Source organism: Pinus tabuliformis, chromosome 4_1 (assembly GCF_031772625.1).
Source record: "Pinus tabuliformis cultivar Carrire ecotype Pingquan chromosome 4_1, CPIR1, whole genome shotgun sequence".
Taxonomy (NCBI): domain Eukaryota; kingdom Viridiplantae; phylum Streptophyta; class Pinopsida; order Pinales; family Pinaceae; genus Pinus; species Pinus tabuliformis.
Genome location: NC_142303.1, coordinates 779,700,709 through 779,714,481, shown reverse-complemented (window position 1 = coordinate 779,714,481; position 13,773 = coordinate 779,700,709). Strand labels below are relative to the sequence as shown.

General features: G+C 41.1%; 3 protein-coding genes across 3 annotated transcripts; 2 read left to right on the top strand and 1 right to left on the bottom strand.

The window, feature by feature from the left end:
• Positions 1–241: 241 nt before the first annotated feature.
• LOC149178454 (calmodulin-binding transcription activator 2-like) lies at positions 242–757 on the bottom strand. Its single transcript, XM_089422104.1, has one exon. The coding sequence runs from the start codon at positions 755–757 to the stop codon at positions 242–244; it is 516 nt and encodes a 171-aa protein (XP_089278230.1).
• A 10,176-nt stretch (positions 758–10,933) lies between these two features.
• On the top strand, positions 10,934–11,500 carry LOC149178453 (uncharacterized). Its single transcript, XM_089422103.1, has one exon. It carries the CDS (start codon positions 10,934–10,936, stop codon positions 11,498–11,500), a length of 567 nt encoding a protein of 188 aa, XP_089278229.1.
• An 892-nt stretch (positions 11,501–12,392) lies between these two features.
• Positions 12,393–13,046, top strand: LOC149178452 (uncharacterized). The gene has a single exon (XM_089422102.1). It carries the CDS (start codon positions 12,393–12,395, stop codon positions 13,044–13,046), a length of 654 nt encoding a protein of 217 aa, XP_089278228.1.
• The last annotated feature ends 727 nt before the right edge of the window (positions 13,047–13,773 follow it).

The window sequence follows — 13,773 nt, the reverse complement described above, 5'->3', positions numbered from 1 at the left end:
AAGAAGTGAGAATTAGATATAGACATGTGTACTCTAGGAAGGTTAAATTCGTTCCAAGAGATACATCAAAATGAGACAATTTACAATTTCTCTCTTGGGATTATGAATCAGTAGTCACACACGGCCATGTGAAATGATCCTTTTCAAAAAATTAACGTATATTGACAAAACTGAAAGGTGTTATGAATTAGTCAATTATGGACATCAGCTCATCATTTTCATTTGTCTTGTTCTCTTTCTCCTACTGGGAGTCACCGTCATCTGTAATTTGTCCCCTACCAACCTTGATTTTCTGGAAATTTGTCACCAGCCGCCGATATTGATCTCGTTCTTCTGGATAATGGACCATAGACTGCACCCGTGCAAGAGCCTTTTCTACACCAGCCACTGTCTGCTTTCTACCTGCTCGCAGAAAATCATACTCATCACTTTTCCCTTGTGACTCTGAATCTGCTATTGTTGCCTCTGCCTGGAAACCACGTAATCCAACTCGCTTACGCCTCCAACGCAAGATTGCTTTTTCAACAATTCCAACTGACCAAACAACCTTTTTGTACTGTTTCCTCACCTGGTGCCCCTTTATATGAGCCTGGATTTTGACAATGCGTTTACGAATTATCAGAAACTCTTTGCGACCCTTCCAACCACGGAACTTCCGTTGGATTCGTAAAGATGTTGTATGTGATGCTTCATCATAGTGACCCAACTTATTAGTCTTCTGAACTGATACAAATGTAAGTGCCTCTTCATCTGACATTCCACATTCTGGTGTCTGGAACAAAATCCCACTTCTGACACCAAAAATAAGACGCAAAGCACTCCACAGTCGCACGCAGATGAGAGTAAGTGGGGATGCCTTGTCTGATCAGCTAAGGAGCCGCCTCAAGATCCTCTAGCAGGCTCCCGAAGAATTCCACCTCCAATTCTCGTTCCCTGCAATTAAACCATCTTTAACGATTACAGCCCCACACGCTCTCAGCCCTCAACCGTGTCAGAATCTCGCAGTCAAATCTCCAAAGCAGAAAACCGATAGAATTGTTTCCTATCCCTTTCGTCGCCGACGGAAACCTCGACCCTCAGCTCGCTTTAGATGTGGTCGTGTACCACTGCTCGTCTACCAACACCGGAATGAAAAAATGGTTAGATACAAGCGAAATCTTGTAGACAGCCTTCTTGGAGAGGTTTCGAGTTCGCAATCGCGGGCTCCTGGACTATAAGTTGCCTGCACTTTCCATTCGGAGAGAGGAAAAAGTCCATATACTTTCAGTAATCGATCACGAGTTCGAAACCCCGAAAGTATGCCGCTGGCAAAACTTGGAATAGAACAGCTGAAAACTTTCGTGGACAATCCTCTGGTTCTCCACGATGCTTTCGAGCAAGACCCCTCCGCCTACCAAGCGAGAAAAAGAATGAGATGATGAAGGATGTTCCCCTTGTGCGAGATATGAGACCTTCAAACGCACGACCTTCAAACAGAGTGATGAATCAAATAGTGTTATGGAGTGATGAATCAAATGGTTCACCGCAAGAGTGCACAGATACAGTGCGAGAGGCCAAAGGCTGAGAATGAAATCCCGGTGACAACTCAAGGGTATGCCTCGAGTCTCTTGCAGGACAAGGCAAGCGTTTCAACAAGATTTGCAGAGTTTCGATAGAGATAGAAGCGCAGAGAGCGAAATGAGCTCGGACAGGCCATCATCAGGACAGAGGGGAAGCAGCGCTCAGTGGACAGAACGATAGAGGCGTTTGAGGACAGATGCATTAAATATGGACAGAGCCCAGTTTGCAGAGAATATGAAACGGTTTTGGAGTCTGAGTGCATTCAAATGAATATGTCAGGGCAGCGCTCAGGTTATGACAGCGCTCAGGTGAACGTTTAGGAATAGGACAACGCTCAAGCGTTTCAATGTCAGGATGACAGCACAACAGAAGCGCAGGTACAAGGACAGTGCAAACGTTTCAAATCAGGTCAGAATGACAGCACAGAAGAGCAGGGTGCAGGTTTTACAAATGGTATATGGAAAACAGACAAACATTCATGGATAGATGTGTTATATGGCAGAGGGTCAGGACTGCTCACAACAGAGGAATGGCAGCGCTGATAGAGGTAACATCCTCTATTCTAAGAAATGCTCAGAAAAGTATAATCAATAGGAGAGCATTGGTTTACAATGGCCACAAAAACAGGTGGCTCACACTAATTATGCAGGGCAGGAATACGCCTGCTCTGATACCATGTTAAACACACATGGACAGCAAAGACAATTTGAAAGATAAAACATGCAATACATTTTTTTATTAACATGAGATATACATTTATAGTACAATACATGACTCTTGGGTTTCAGATCCCAAGGTCTCTTGGACTGCTTTGGTCTATTCGGTTTCCACACTAACCCATTTAGGATTAGGTGTCCAACACTTCTGATCACTTACCCTCTGGAAGCTCTCATGCTATGGGCATGCTAGCACCCAGGGACCTCTGGACGCTCTCATAGGCCAGCATGCCAGTGTCTAGGGACCAATTTGTCCAGTTTTGTGCCAGCGTCCCCGGGATTTGAGCCACTTTTTCCGAACCAGAGCCCAAGTCACTACCCAAAATGAAATGATATCTTAAGATCAGTGAAATAACTGGGAAACAAAGAAGTAGAAGGAACTAGTTAAACAAGCCCTTAACCATACCCCTATTAGCCATGACATGCATTTCGTCAAACATACCGCAAACATGTAATCTACAAGTGTAAACAACAGAATTAAGCATAGGGATATCATACTTATCTGGGAATCGCTAAGAACCATTGTTCCCTCATGAATTTTGTTGCATTATCATCTATTAGGTCATAGATACATTTTTCGTTCATTTACATGTAAAAACATATTGAGAGCCATACATAGTTGTTGTCATAAAACATACATATAACCAGCATAGTAACAACAGAAGTGCCATAAATATATCAGCCATAAAATCCACATATAAACCAGTACATTTACACATGAAAACCAAGGGAATGAATTTCTCATTAATGAATGCAAAAACCAACTGGAGATGGGACTACCACGTTCCACCCGACCATAGATTGGTTGAGTGTTAAAATTGGAAACTAGGGCAAAATTCCACTTTGGACAACTTATTTGATAAAGATAATCCTTGCATTAAATTCCTCTTCTCGAGAGGATCAAAATCGACCTAAGGATCACCAAATTTGGATAAGAAAAAGTACTTATTCACTCAAAAGAAATTCTATAAGGCATAATCTTATCAAGGCAGGAAAAAATTGAAAAATTGAAATTTGAATTTGCCTCCAAAGTGTCAAGGTCGGCTAACCTCCATAAGGGAAAATCATCATATCTATTTGTATATATATAGTCACCCTCCATCCTCATTTGAGAACATAAGAGTGAATCATATCTACCTCTGGAATGTCACTGGACTGAGGCAGAAAGAAGAGTTTGGGGAAGGATTGTCTTGATGTTTTGGTGCGGATCTCTTGAAGGAACAGGGTTGAGACATCTGAGGTAAGTGTGGGCCATTCGGTGTTAGTTTCTACTATTATTTACCTTTTGTTCTAGGCCATAGAGCTTGTTGTAGCTACAACAAGGTTGGAGTATCTTGTTGAAGGAACAAGAGGCCTGGTGTTGGGTCTCCTCTCTAAACCGCAAGCACAAGGAGTACACCGCTACCTAGACTGAGACTGTAACCTTTGAATCAGTGATTAGAATTCTTTGTGGAGCATCTCAATGAATTGTTGTATGGCCCAGGAAGGTATTCAAGATATCTTGATCTAGTATTTTGTTGTCTGTTGATTCAAAGAAAGGCCACAACCTTTTCAAAGTTTGATGCTACAAGATAAGCCACATATCTGACCCTAAGGACTAGCAAAGGGTAGCATCCTTCTTTTAAAGCAAATCCGCAATTAAGAAGAGGTGTTATGATTCAGTTGGAAGGGTCATCAGTTATTCGCCAGCAGCCCTAACCCTCTTCAGTGTATCAGGATTGCAATCTTGTGTACACCATCGATTTGTTTAAAGGTTGTGTTTTTAGATAAATTGGCTAGTCTTCCTTGACTTTAGATTATTGTTCTCATATCTCGATATGTTGGACATTTTATATATTTAATAAGAAGATTGATCAAGGGCTTCCCCTTCTTGGGGTTTTTCCTGGCTTGAGCCAATCCTGTGTTCTCTTGTCTTTTGCATTTATTATCTATGTTCTTTATTTAGTTACTACCAATGTGATAATGGATTATGTGATTGCTAATGGAACTAATTTGGAATTATAAATGAGCTAACATGAACATTAAAGTGATTGTCCTAAGCAAAGAACACAATTTAACATTGAGCCAAGTCTCTCTTCAGCCAATTACGCTCGTGCGATATTCCAAGCATGAATGTGGGACTCATAACAACCGAAAAAAACCAAACAAGCATGGATGCTACCAGAGTTCTCCACCTACACCGTGAGGAATTTGAGTGCCTCCTAGTCTCTTAGGCTTCACCCTAATCCACAGTTTGATACAAGGATCACTAGGCCACTGAGACCCATTCTTCCGGCTTTACTGTACATCCCATATCGGAACTAATAGGCCCAATGAAGAGCAATCCACCTCTTGACTTTACCATATATCTTGCCATTCACCAGCAAGGATTCCTAGACCCACCGAGGCACACAATCTTGACTTTACCGCAACCCACAATCTGGCTCAAGGGTTACTACGTCATTGGATTTACCATGATCCATAGTCCAGTTCAAGGACCACTAGGCCATGTGTTTGGTCATTTCGGAGATCCACCCCACTCAACTTCGAATCCATTCGGCAATCCAATTCAACTGAAGTATGAGAACTCATCACATCAAGGCTATCAGGAAATGGGAAGGCTAGGCTAAAAACAATGTCACACCTAGAAAAACCCATGCCATGACAAAAAACAAGCACATGCAACACCATGCATGCAAAATCCAGCAAGGAAAATACACATGCAAATCAATACCTCCAATGAATCCCATTGTAGCTACTTGATTCTGCCTTTCCTTGCTTGATCTTTGCTTCCTCTTGCCTTCTTTGCCTTTCTTGCTCCAATGCCAAAGTGCTCCAAGAAAAATCTTAAGTGTCCAAGAGTGAGAGAGAGAGAGAGAACAATGAGAGATCTCCAAACTAAACTGACAAGAGGTTCTTAACTTATCCTCAGAAGCCTTTTTATTAATGACGCCTCTATTTTCTTCATTTTCTGTTATTTTCCTTCAATTTCTTCCTCAGATCCAAATTGTGACCTTTCACCTTCATTTTCTCCTAATTTCCATTATTTTCATAAATAAATGTGCCAAAAATACCATTTTTCCTTTCCAAAGCCTTAGCCATTTCCTTTGCCAATTTCCTTTAGTCATACTATACCGATGAACACCCACATTAGGATGTTTTGCCCAACATTTAGCTTGGAATAAGTGTCCCATCAACCGTGGTTATTATTTTTTTTAAATTTTATTCCATGGAATTTTCACCAGGGTTGTTACAATCTTTCAGAGTTATTAGAGCACATTAGTAATCACTTGAAGCTACATTTCATTTGAATTACTTTCCTTCTGCAAGCAATTAGCATTAGTGTTTTTTTTTGTAATTTAGAGTTAGAATTTCCTTTTCTGAGTTAAGTTTCCTTTTCCACAAATAGTGTTAAGATTTTCTTTTGCAAAGTAGTATTAAACTTTCAATTCTGCAAATTAGTATTAGGATCTCTTTTCTGCAATTAGCATTAATATTTTCTTTATGCAATTAGAAATAGACTTTCAATTCTGCAATTAGAATAAATTGAGATTTCAAGTTATAGATTAATTTTCAATACAATTTGGCATTTGGTTTTGATGTAGCTTTAATGGAAATAACATGTGTGTGAAAACTCTTTAATCTCGTCTAACATTTATCCCTACTTAGATCAATTTCATCCAAAGATAGAATTCCTAGCATATATGTTGCACATACACTTCATAAGTACACGAACCTTGGTTGACAATTAATGAAGTAATTTAAGGTCAATTAAATTATCCAACACCTTGCTTGGATCTTTCTTCTTCCCACTCTTGGAAGAGGACCCCTTTATTGGCCCTTTTTTGGCCTTTTGCTTACCCTTGCTTGCTAGATCAAGGTTTTCCTCTTCTTTGAACCTCTTCTTTTGATCTCCTTGTTGACCACTTTCCCGGGTCTCCTCTTGGAAAAAATCATCCCAAAGCCTCATCAAGTCAAGTAGGTGATCCCAATCCATAATACTCTTGACAAATACCTCCCAATGCTTTGAAAAGCCATTCAAGGCTATATGCACAAACTCCTCCTCAACAATCATCTCCCCAATAATAGCCAATTTGTCCCTAATGTGTGTTAGCCTAGACAAGTAAGATGTCACGCTTTCGCCCTTGAACATTCTTATGCCATGCAACTTGTCCTTGAGCATCATATTTCAACTTTGATAGTTTCTCTGATATAGTTGTGAGTGCTTCCCACATTTTCTTCTCGGTATCCTTCTCTAATAGATGGAGTATGAGATGATCGTTAACCCCATCAAGAATAATCGTTTATGCCTTGGCCTCTTTGGCCTTGTGCAAATCTAGGGCAATGGGATCATTTTCTGGTGGAACCATTTATGTACTTGCATAGGCCCACAAATTATTCTCCTTGAGAACATAGGTGATTCAAACCTTCCATCGCAAGTAGTTTTAAGAACGATTAAGCTTGTCCTCATATTGAACATCAGTTTCTATTATAGAATAAAATCCTCAAAGAGATTAAAAAGACTGAAATCTTATTTTTTTTTGTTGCCCTGAAACCCGTGTCAAATATCCTTGACTTCATATTTAGAGTTTAGAGCTCTGGTACCATGTTAATTTCTTTAAACCTAGTTACAAATTTACTGTCTCAACAAATATTCATATATCTGAAATAAACAATGCTTTCTAATATGATTTGTAACAATAAATATTTTGAGATTTTAACCAAATAAATAGTAGAAGAAAAAACACTTGAAACCAAACACATGCAATCACATGCAACAAAGGATAACATATATATACCTTAGAAACCCAAGTGTGGGGAAAGCCAACAAATATTGGGCTTCTTATTCAGCTTCAAGAGAAATATTTTTTACAACAGTATTACAAGAATTTGCTCCGAAAAACACACAACAAACAACCTTCTCTCTCACTCGGCCCTTGTTCGACCCACACAAGAAGAACTTTTTCTCACAAGTAAATTTCATCTTGACAATCCAAGAGAAAACTGGGCCTACTCAATCTAAGATAACTTGGCCTCTTTGTTGATCTCACTTGAGCTGGCTCGATTAAGCCTTTTTCTCGCTCTCGCTGCCAAATATTGTGCACCACTGAATCCCAACTCATGCCAATCAATTGTGTCTCTCCTATGGCTCAACCCTCCTATTACAAATATCAAACCCTAATCTCAACAGTTAAGATTAAATCTCAATTCACTAAGATCACTGGTTATGACTTAATTTGTCGTTGACATTTTCCTTTTAAGTAAAAAGGTAACCAACAAATAAATTAAATTGTTGTCTAAAGTATTGACTTAGGAAATTCATTAATTAACTATCATAGGAGATAAGGTGACTCATTGCATGTCATGACAACTAATCCATGCAAAATCACCTTCCAAGCTACAATCTCAACGTTAATCATATTGAAATGGAAAAGGCAGGATGTCCATTTAATATGTTTATACCTAGATATACATATGGATGATCATTCAATGGACTGGTTGTGCCTCCTAACCCAAAAAAAAATAATATGGCACTTTTTGTCCCTACTTATGAATAAGGAATTGAACTGGTACTAGAATTTTAATATTTTCTAGGTTATGTTCCAAGTTGAAAGTGGAATTGTTCATGGGCAAGGAGTTGGGTTAATTTGGAACAACCACATGTTGATGGATATTTTGAGGCACATCTTTTTGTTCTTGATGATTGTTTAGTATGTTATTCATTTGAGCATATGTCATTATAATTTCATCCACACTAAAGCATCCCCTAATGTCTTTTTGGTTTATCAAGAATGGGATCTTTGGGGCTGCCATTTGAGTTCCTAGGATAACCATATCGTAACAATCATATTATGTTGACATGCATTAAATTAACTGGAATTCAAAGGAAACCCTTGGGCCAATTGCTCTTGTTCTAGTTAATGTAGAGCTTTTGATCTCTTAACTTTTAATGGAAAACAAAAATTTCATCTCTTTGACTTTTTTTCCTTTAAGACTATATCAATTTTAATGATGCTTTTTTGCAAAATGAAACAAAGTTATTAGAGGTATATTTCCCTCTATTATTTGACCTTAGTACCTTAATATTCCTACCTATTTAGTTCTCAACAAGAGCTTTAAACTCTTGGAACTTACTAGAGACCTCATCCTTGACCTTCCTAAAATATGTCCGTGTCTTTTTGGAAGAAGAATCAATGAAAGCAACATAACAAAGGTTACTCATCAACAAATTTGATGACATGGGTCCACATACATTTGAATAAATCAAATCAAGAATCCATCTTGATTGGGAAAGCATTTATGGCATGCTTGACGAGTGAAAATCCCTTGCACACTCCTCTCTTGTCCACCTTGAAGTTATGGAATCTAATCACCATGTCCATCAAAAGAGGTAAGAAACCATAGTTCAATGATGCCAAAGCTTGCATAGATTGTCACTATTGGTCAGCAAATCTCTTTGCATCATTGGATTTGCTATCAAACTATGAAGGCCACCCTCTTAGAATCCTTTAGGCAACATTGGACTTAATATTAGGGTTTAGAGTTTTAATGATTACTTCATGATCATCAAATTTAGCCATACACTTCAAATCTGTTAGAAAAGAAACTAAAAGGAGATTTGTACTCATATTAGTAATTTGCAGTACCTCGTGTGGATCCCAAACTTCTAAACTATCATGTCAAATGATATAGACCCCAATCAAACCAATGGGTACTTACCATCATTAGGAAGTTATGCTTGCATGTTAATATCTTGTTCCTTGAACTTAGAAGAAAATTTATATGCTAAAAATCATGTTTATCAAGGCTCCACTATTAACATACCACCTAACTCTAGAAATTGTGTTGTTGGAAAGGGATAACACCATATCAAAGGTCATATCAGGGAGTAGTTAACTCATAGTTAAGGAGATTTTTACCCATACTAGTAACATACAATACCTCATGTAGATCCAAACTTTTCCAATTTGCATACAAAATGAGATAAACCCCAACCAAGCCATTGGGTACTTACCATCACGACCAAGATTCACCTGCATGTTGGTATCTTTCTCCTTGAACTTGAAGAAGGTTGATCTATTCGAAGTCATGTGTCTCAAGGCTCCATTGTTGACATACCATTCGACACTTGAAATTTTTCTAGTGGAAAGGCATGGAAAAATGGAAAAGTTCATATCAATCCTAGTAGTTTACTTGCCCATTGTTGAAGCTTGAGCGCTTCTTACAAATGTGTCTTAGCCTTCCCCTTTTCTTCTTAGGGCATTTAGAAGCATAACAACTATGCTTGCTACAATTGAAGTATTTTGATATGGCTCAAATCCTTATTTTTATGGTTCTATCACCCTAAGTATAATTTCTTTCTTTTAACCCTTACTAGATCCTTTCTTTATTCCCTTCCTCACCTTTTCAATGAGGGATAGGCTTGGAACATCCTCATAACTAGTTGATACAAGCTAAATTTGAAGGTTCTTATGCAACCACAACAATTGATAAGGCAGTCAAAGTTCGGCTTTTGCTCAAAGAAAAAGGAAAGAATTCAGTTGTTGGAACAAAAACTTGACTTGGAGAGACAGGGCACTAACAGACAAGCAGAGACATAGATGGCACAGCTACAGAAATATTTTGAACAAATGAGATTACATCATCAAGCAGACATCGCAAAAAAGGATTCACAGATTAATCAAATGTAGACTATAATAGATAAACTCTCAGACAACCCTGAAATAGAGCTGTGCATGGCGGCTAGGGTTTCGATGGAAGACCTGGTTCTGTACACCCGAGACTGGTTTCATGGCGGTTCTGGGGGATAATCCCTGCGGTTCTGACCGCGTTTACTCCTGGTTTTAACCGTTTGACCTTTAAGACCCTCACTCTACTGGTTTACTGTGGTTTGGTTTTTTGACCAGGCTTGGTGAGAACCTCATTTACATCCTTTGTCTTACCTTCCCCTGGTTTTACGGACGTCTGTTACTGTCGGTTCTCGATGGTTGAGGAGGACCTCGTGGACTACGAGGAGGACCCATCACCCGACCAAGAGATATGGGCATATCAAGTTGGCCCCGACACTGGTCCCAGGCCTGCAAAAGCTCATCTGGTGACAGATGCACAACTGACGCCTCTCCACCTACTTTCCACTGGCAAATCGCCCCCAACTGATGTCCACATTGAAGACCTCCTAGGTTTGGATTGCCCACCGCTCTCTCTGGCTACCCTTAACCTGCTCGGCACCAGCCTTCAAGCCTCCCCCACTTTTGACTCACCCCTGGTTTCGTCTCTGCCTCCTTCCATGCCATTGAATGCACCCTCATACTCTTTCACACCGGCTGGTCCATCAAACCCTACTCACCCTGCACAGTCCTTTGCTCATCCTAGGTCCAGCAGCATTAACCCTATTTCTCTGATTCGCTCTGGATGCTTTAGCTCTCCCATCCCAAACCCTAGATCCATTCAGTCAACCCCTTGCAATTCCACTAAGGCATGCAGAAGATTACTAAGAGAGTTCCCCACAGGTCGGTGCACGGACAAGCCAAAAAAGGGAAGGTGCCTCAAGGCAGTGGGCACAGACATAAATCTGACTTTCGACGAGGACGTCCCGATGGGAGATGTGGTCAATATGGCACGGAAGGTTCTTGTTGGGCATGTTCATGGAAGAAACTAGACGCCTTCGACAATGGACTATGGAAATATGGGGTTCATTGTTAAAAGAACTTCCAGTCATCAGGGTTTTGGCTCGTGGTTGGTTTGCCCTTTGTTTTCACAGAGAAGAGTATACGGACTGGATTCTTTCCCATTATTGGCATATTGAGACGACACCTGTGCTACTAAAGCGATGGGATCGTATGTTCGATCTAGAACGAGAGCAGTTGGGAGTGGGACCAATCTGGGTCCGACTACCAGGGTTACCCATGCAATTTTGGACCCCTCAGGTTTTCAAGTGCATTGGTGATGCATTGGGGACTTACCTTGAGCACGACCAGTCCTACGAAAAAACTGGAATCATGACCATGGCTAGGATCCTAGTTCATCTTGATACTAGGGAGGGACTCGAGGAGAAAATTACACTCCACAGGCGGCACTTCTCTCGCAGACAGCTCCTCAACTATGAAGGAGTTCCCTTCCACTGCAGAAGATGCCACAAAGTGGGGCATCTGTACAAGGATTGCTCGCTACTCTCATCGTCGGCTTCGGAGAATACTCGAGGGGTCAAACATCACCTCTCAGAAGAGCGGAACATGAGCGACTAGCCACAAGGACAAGTCCCTCTTGAGGCTACTGAAGGGGTGACGACACAGAAGACTAAAAATCCGCGGAAGGCCCTCCATCACCACCTCACATGCGCTCCAAATCGACTGTGGGATCGGCTCCTCCTCTAGGTAATGACTCTGCTCCCATTACCTCTGTTTTTCTTTCAAATGCATTGCCTACTACTCTACATATTCCGTCCCCCTCCCTTGCCACTTCCCTGTGCCCTCTCCCCACCATTTCTTGCACCATCATAACCCCCCCCCAACATTCTCCACCACATCTCCATCATTCTGGGGAAACTCTCCCCCTCCCTCCCCCCCCCCCCCACATTCTTCACTACACCTCCATCGTTCCGGGGAAACTCTCCCCCTCCCCCCCCACCTCCTCCCCCTCCACTTTGGGAACCCAGCCCTATAACCTCCGATCCATATCTCTACATAATACTCCCCTCCTTGGATTGGGTTCAACTCCCATCTCAAATGACTCAAAACCCACCAGAGGGCGACCCTCCAAGATTGCGAAAGCCATCAGATCGGCAGTGGCTAATGTAGCACAGGGTCGTCAATCCACTATAGAAAGGGCACTTAGAGCATCTGATCCCTCTGCACCTGTTCTCCCATGATCTGGCTATCCTTCAACTGTAAGGGACAAGCCAACCCCAAAAAGAGATTGGCTCTCAAGCATATTTTGATAAACTCCAACTGCGACTTCCTCGTCCTCCAAGAAACTCTTGGATCATCTGAATACATATCCAAAACCCTTCACTCCCTCCTCCCAGGCTAGTATTTTCAAGGTTTGGATGCAGTAGGTAGATCGGGGGGTCTTGCCATGGGTATCAACCCCAAATCAGTCAAACCTATTTCATCCTGGGGTGGGAAAGGTTTCTTAGGCATGGATGTATTTGCATGTGACGTGGGGATTCAACTTCGAGTTATAAACATATATGCTCCAAACCAGAACAGGCTTGAATTTTGGCACTCCTTTCTGGACTACCCTCTTGTTATGGGATCCACCATCATCAGAGGGGATTTAAATTTTTCAATAGGGAATGAGGAATCCTGGGGCCATCACTCTCAGATTGACCTTATTACGAACCAGATGGGCTTACTGCTGGAGAACCACAGACTCATTGATATGCCCATGAACAAGAAAATGCCTACTTGGCATAATAGAAGAACCGGTGAGGCTGCCCTGGGTAGGAGGCTGGACCATTTTCTAATTCATGAAGATATCCTTCGATCCCTCACTCTTTACATGCAATGGGTTGGCATTAGAGGTCTATCTGACCATTCACCCATTTTTCTACAAGTCTCTGGCCCATTTATAAAGCCTCGAGCCCTTTTCAAATTCAATTCTGGATACTTAAAAGACCCGGAATATATCAATCTAGTCTCAGACTTTTGGAATGCTCAACCCCCTCTCAAGGAGCAAAGAATGGCTACAGATTTCTGTGGTCGCCTTAACAAACTCAGAACTCTTACTATGAACTGGGCAAAAAGGAAAAAAGGGCGAGATGAACAGACCCTAAAGGATATAGAAGAATAGATTTCTTATCTTACGGGTGAAAAGGGGCTTGGGTTCCTCTCCAATGATACAAAGCTTCAACTAGTAAATCTGGAAACTCAAAAAGCTAAGATCTTATTAAAAAAAGAAGAACTTTGGAGGCTTCGAAGCAGAGCTATTTGGCTTCAAGCTGGCGATGGCAGCGCAATTTTTTTTCATAATTTCGCCAATGGTAGAAAAGCTACAAACACCATCTGGCAACTGCCAAGGGAACAGGATGGTTGGGCCTCCACTCACCCCCAATTAGCAAGGCTGGGTATATCACACTTCAAAAATCAGTTTACAGCTCCCGCTGCCACCACCCTCCCTGATATCATTAACCTGGCTGAACATTTCCCGAATGGATGGCCTGTCGAAATCTACACTGCATTTCTTGATATTCTGGGGTAGGACCTACTGGCAGTCATTGAAGAAAGTAGGAATATCTGGCCATATCTATGCCCCTTTAAATTTCACCTACTTGGCTCTGATCCCAAAAATTGACTTCCCTGCCTCTTTCAATGACTTCAGGCCTATCTCTCTTTGCAATTGTCTATATAAGATTATATCCAAAATCATCGCCAATCGTTTTAAACCCATCTTGTCTAATCACATCATCAGGAACAATTTGCCTTTATTCACCACAAACATATACAGGATGCTATTGGCTCAGCCCAGGAAGCCCTTCACTCCATAAAACTCAAGAAGCTAAAACGACTAACTCTTAAAA